The sequence below is a fragment of the Amborella trichopoda genome, chromosome 9 (assembly GCF_054954075.1).
Source record: "Amborella trichopoda isolate Santa Cruz 75 chromosome 9, AtrichopodaSantaCruz75HAP2 v2.0, whole genome shotgun sequence".
Lineage (NCBI taxonomy): Eukaryota > Viridiplantae > Streptophyta > Magnoliopsida > Amborellales > Amborellaceae > Amborella > Amborella trichopoda.
Window position 1 is genome coordinate 6,935,503 of NC_142344.1, and position 5,855 is coordinate 6,941,357.

The 5,855-nt window shown below is 36.5% G+C and overlaps 1 protein-coding gene across 4 annotated transcripts; it reads left to right on the top strand.

Annotated features, from left to right (window-relative positions):
• Positions 1–244: 244 nt before the first annotated feature.
• Positions 245–4,223, top strand: LOC18424080 (G2/mitotic-specific cyclin-2). Of its 4 annotated transcripts, none has more exons than XM_020676575.2 (11): positions 245–394; positions 1,006–1,131; positions 1,235–1,291; positions 1,389–1,431; positions 1,552–1,767; positions 1,921–2,064; positions 2,740–2,829; positions 3,019–3,240; positions 3,342–3,440; positions 3,663–3,841; positions 3,970–4,223. In XM_020676575.2, the coding sequence occupies exons 2-11, from the start codon at positions 1,013–1,015 to the stop codon at positions 4,112–4,114; spliced, it is 1,314 nt and encodes a 437-aa protein (XP_020532234.1). In that variant the 5' UTR covers positions 245–394; positions 1,006–1,012; the 3' UTR covers positions 4,115–4,223. The 4 variants fall into 4 exon arrangements, with proteins under 4 accessions (XP_020532234.1, XP_088703659.1, XP_088703658.1 ...); XM_088847533.1 differs by having other exon boundaries at positions 1,924–2,064; XM_088847532.1 differs by having other exon boundaries at positions 245–366.
• The last annotated feature ends 1,632 nt before the right edge of the window (positions 4,224–5,855 follow it).

Consider the following 5,855-nt stretch of genomic DNA (forward strand, 5'->3'; position numbering starts at 1 on the left):
AGATTCCAACGGCTTGATTTGAAACTCGCTTTGACCCCTATTTTGAATTGAACCAACGGCTGTGATTTGATAGCCGTTGCAAAGGGTACGCTCGGCCATGTATCCGTTGGCAGTGTCGCTCCCATGACACTTCACTTTTCTGCAACTCACTAAACCCTAAAAAATTAAGAAAGAGGAAATTAGGTGAAGAATAAAGAAGTAAACAAGAGCCCATAAATGGCTCACTGTCACTCTGGTCTGAACCGTTGTATGGTGTTCTCTGTTCATTAGACCCTTTAAGGCCATTGTTGCCATGACGCCTTTGGGCCATTGTCCGGGGAGTTTGTGATTTCAGGGGATAAATTTGGCCGGAAAATTGGAATTTGGGTGAGTTTTGCAGGTTGGGGTTGTTAAGGTTAGTGGGTTCATTGATCTGAGATGTGGGTTTTGATTTTGGGGGGTTTTTGAACGTGGGTTTTGGATTAGGGTTGGATCCATTGAGGTTTCTTGAGGACTTTCAATGTAAATGAATGGAAAGAGACTGATCCCTGATTCTGATTTCAACCCTTGATTTTACAGTCATAACCATGTTTTGGAACGTAGGTTTTTTAATTTGGATTGGACCAACTTGAGATTATTCACGAAACTTAGTGTAAATGAATATTGAGGCCTGGATCCAGATTTTTAATTCAAATAATTGATATTAAATCTGGTAATGGTCCATTTTCTGAACATTGGTTTTTGACTGGAGTTGGACCAGCTGTCTTTTGCGCAATTTTTCTGTAAATAGATTTGAAGTACTGGATCTTTAACCATGATTCCTACATCTGTTTTCATATCTGGTGAATTGGGTTTTTTTTTTGGTATATGGGTTTTGGATTTCGGTTATTAATTTTTTTTCAGAATTATACTATAAACAGATTCGAGGGTTGGAATCCCTAACCCTGAGACAGACCTTTTTCCTTAGTACCTTAATCTATGTTGGAGTTTACAATCTAAATGTCTCTATCTTATTTTGGGCATAAGTTCTAGAATGGAGGGCAGGAGATCAGCTATGGAGGCAGCAAGCAGGCGCCCAGTACTGTCAGATATTGGCAATTTCGTGGGTGGTCACCCCCTGCGATATGCAGCTTACAAACAAGGGGTTGAAGGGTGCACATTATAAATCCTACACCTAATATTCCATTCTATTAAGATGTGATTTATCTGCAATTTTTTCCATTTTAAAGTACTTATTTCGCTTTTCCAATCCCAGTAAAATGATCCCGATTGGGAAGAACCCAGCCATCGCAGCCAGCCGTCCAATGACTAGGTCAGAATTGTATTTTGTCTTTCTGTTGCATTTAAAAATTGGCACCACCTAGATGATGAAGCTCAATTCATGTTTTATTCATATTTTCTTGATTTAGGAGATTTGCTGCTTCATTGACAAACAAACAAACATGGGTTCAGGTATTCCTTTTATTGTCCCTTTCCCTGCCAAAAATATGATGAGCTTAGTTTTGGAAGAATTATCTTAAATTTCTTTCATAAACTCCTTATTCTGCTTTCTTTTTTCTCTTCCCACTTAAGGTTCAGAAACAGAAGATTGAACCAGTTGAGAATGTGACATGGGGAATCAAACACCAAAGAACTGCCCCTTTCAGTTCTTCTTCCAATGATTCGAAAGACTTTGTCACCATTGATGTGGAAGAATGCGCAGTAAAAGAAGTCATAGGTGTGGAAGAATGCAAGGTCAAAGAAGTCATTATGCCAGCAGTTATTGAAGCCATGGCAGAGGACCCCGCAGTGAGTGATAAGCCACCTGCTGAGTGTGATTTAGTTATTTATTATCGATTTTTGGGTTATCAATATTCCCTAGGTATTCCTCCTATATATCATGAGGATTTCTCAAATATTTGAGTGACATCCCAAGTTCTAAAATGAATAATCTGAATTTAGCAGCACTGCGACATGTTTGATGAGGTGGAGATGGAGGATGTATCAGATCCTATTATTCCAGACATTGATAGCTGTGATTCAAACAATCCCTTAGCTGTTGCCGATTATGTCGATGACATTTACCAGTTCTACATGGAAACCGAGGTATATATCTGATGGCTCTTTCTTTAATATTGAAACATGGGAGTTTCTGAAAGTCCAATAAACTTTTGTTTATAGGAGTTTTCTTACTTATTTGATTGATGATTATTCTTGCATAATTCCCTTGTTTTGCAATCAAACACTGGAATTTTTGGATAGTCCCAAATACTGGGATTGTTGAGATCTAAAGCTCCCTTTTAACAAAAAAAAAAAATGAACGAAGAACAAAGGACCGAATCAATACTCAAAACTCATTTCTGATCCAACATATGTGGGTATATATGCCAATAGGAGCCATTGGAACCCCAACCAAGTGATCCCAATTTAAGAAAAGCTTCTCAATATTCATAAATTTAGATATTATCTTTCTAATGTTCTCCATTTCTGCCTTTCTTAATGTAAATGTATTGTTGAAAAGTTTTCAAACCAAGGACCACTTTAATCTTCACATGAATCTTCCTTTCATGATTTCTCTAGCTCGAAGAGAAAGCATAATTTAGGCTGTTATTTCCTCACAAGTTTTCCTTTAAATGTGCTGCTAATATTTGAGTCTGGATGTTCACTACCATATAGCCATAGCAAATATTTGATTTTCTCTCTATATAACAATGAGTTGAATAGGTTGAGTTTTTCGTGTTCAGTGAACTTGAACTGATAAAAGTTCAATTTTTTTTGTAGAATTCGAGCTGCGTCCCTCCAAATTATATGTCCAACCAAACAGACATTAATGATAAGATGAGGGCCATCTTGATTGACTGGCTTATCGAGGTACAGTGTAAAATTTCAGATTGCCTATTATTTTTATATTTATTGTAAATATTGATTCAAAATTTTACAGTAACCACACGTCCATTTATCTGTTTTTTAAGTTAGTTTTGCTGGTTTGCAGTTTTTGCTTTTGCTAGAGATAAATCATACCTTGGAATTTAGAGTTCTGAAAAAACCATTTTTATGCAGGTGCATTACAAGTTTGAGCTAATGGACGAGACCCTATTCTTGACGGTCAACCTCCTAGATAGATTCTTAGCATGCCAAACAGTGCTAAGGAAGAGGCTACAGTTGGTGGGGGTCACAGCCTTGCTTCTGGCTTGCAAATATGAGGAAGTCTCCGTTCCGGTTGTCGAGGATTTGATTCTCATCTCAGACAGGGCTTACTCAAGGGCTGAAGTCCTACAAATGGTTCGTTGAGAGAGAGAGATTTAATGATATGCTGTGTTTCATTTATGTTTGTGGATCACTATAAAAATTGGTCTAAGAAGGGGTTTAACTGTGTGTTGCAGGAGAAACTGATGGTGAACACCTTGCAGTTCCAGATCTCGTTGCCGACTCCGTATGTTTTCATGAGGAGGTTCCTTAAGGCAGCTGAAGCTGATAAGAAGGTGAATGGACAACAGAGAGAGAGAGAGAGAGAGAGAGAGAGAGAGAGAGAGAATGAATCAATTTATAGGTAGTTCAATTCCTACTACTGCTCTATTCAAAAAAAGAAAAAGAATTGACTTGTGTGCTGTATGCTTTTGATTGAGCTGAATCCCTTTCTATTACAGTTGTTTCTAATTTGTAATCAAATGTTTCTAACATGTAACCTAATGTTCCTGAAACAGCTCGAGTTCCTTTCATTTTTCCTCATCGAGCTGTGCCTTGTACAGTATGAGATGCTCAAGTACTGCCCTTCATTGCTTGTAGCAGCTGCAATATATACTGCACAGTGTACCATTAAGGGCTATAGGTTTTGGAGTCCAACTTCAGAATATTATACGACCTACTCAGAGGATCAACTTTTGTGAGTATTTTGTCTCCCTGCATTTTATTCTTTTCAGTTTCTACTTTCTGTGTTTGATTTTTCAAGAGAGTCATTCTAGTTTTTATTGTTCAGAGAGAAAAACTGATATTGTTTTGTAATATTTATAGAGAATGCTCAAGGTCAATGGTAGATTTCCATCAAAAGGCAGCAACAGGAAAACTAACTGGTGTGCACAGAAAGTTCAATACATTCAAGTTTGGATTTGCTTCGAAGTACAAACCCGCTCTCTTTCTTTTGGAAGCAGCTCTCTAGCCATGACTTATATTGTGCAACATTTGTTGCACATGAATTAATTTTATGTTTCAGTTAAAGCAGCCTCTCACTGTTCAAATTGTGACCATAGGAAACTTCATTTTCTAAAGTTATTCTTTGTTATTTTTTCTTTTTATATTTTTTGTTTGTCAAGGGTTTGTTTTTTCATTTTAATCATGTCTCAGAATACTAGTGAACATTCCAGAAAAAATACCTGAATGTTTTTATAAAATAAGACTTGTTTTATGTGCATCTAGAAAAAAATATTCATCCATGCAACTTGACCAACCCAAGATTCAGAACTGGTATGGCATTCAATCGCAATCTGTTTTGTGTGTATCTAGAAAAATTGTTCATGGATGTAATCTTACTACCCCAAGTTTCAGAACTGATATGGTATTCAATCTCAATCTGTTTCTCTAGATTGTAAAAAATGTCATACATGCTATAGGCATTCAATATGCTTCAGTGTATAGTGAAATGGTGGGTCAATTTTGCTTTAGGCATAACTGATTATGCATATATACACCATTGACAATGGATTTGATTTCTTGTTGTTTCTAATGGAACTAAGATGCTGGTATATATTTCCTATCTCAATGTGATAGAGCTCTAAACACAAGATGCTCCTATAATGGAGCAGGTAGACACAGGATGCTGATGCATATATTTCCCATCTCAGTGTAGTAAAGTTCCAAAAACAAGATGCTCTGGTGCGTATATTTCCCATCTCAATTGTAATAGAGCTCTCTAAACACAAGATACTCCTATCTCATACAATGGAGCAGTAGACACAGGATGCTGATGCATATAGTTCCCATCTCAGTGCAGGGAAAGCTTTCTATGTTCCCCCTACAACATAGAAGTTCTATGTTCCCCCTACCATCCAGCTGTCCATTTTTTATCAAGAGAGTCACCCACCGTTTGATCTTAGATCCAACGTCTCAAAGTATTTTATTTTTAGTTTTTTTTAATACAATTTTTTTTAATATGAAATTTGGTAGGTGTCATCTTCTCATTGGGACGCACCTATTAAAAATATTAAAAATAATTTTAAGATAAAAAATAATGACTAAAATACCCCTTGAAACTTTCAGGAGTATTTTGGTCATTTTATTTCATTAAAAATATTTTTTTTGTATTTTTTGTTAGTGCGAGTTTGATATGGAAATGGACGTCTAAAATTTTTATAGAAAAAAAATTAAAAATAAAACAAGTGTAGAGACGTGACATTATGATTTGGGCAATCTTAGCGCTCATTCAAAAATGGATGGTTGGATAAGGGGGAACATAGAACTTCTATGTTGTAGGGGGAACATAGAAAGCTTTTCCCTCAGTTGCAATAGAGCTCTAAAAACATGATGCTTATCCATATATGAATTGCCCATCTCAATGCAATAGGGTTCTTCTAAACATGCCATTTCTATTATTGCATATAACAAGGCTCTATAATAGACACAGGATGCTGATGCATACATTTCCCATCTCCAGAGTAATAGAGTTCCAAAAACAAGATGCTTATTCATATTTATAGCCCACCTTAACGCGATAGAGTTCTTCTAAACATATGCCACTTCTAATATTGGAGAGAACGAAGTTGCTGGTACATATGTTTCCCATCTCAATGTAATAGAGCTCTAAACACAAAATACTCCTAGCTCAAATAATGGAGCAGTAGACAGGATGCTGTTCCCATCTCAGTACACACAAGATACTTCTAGCTCAAATAATGGAGCAGTAG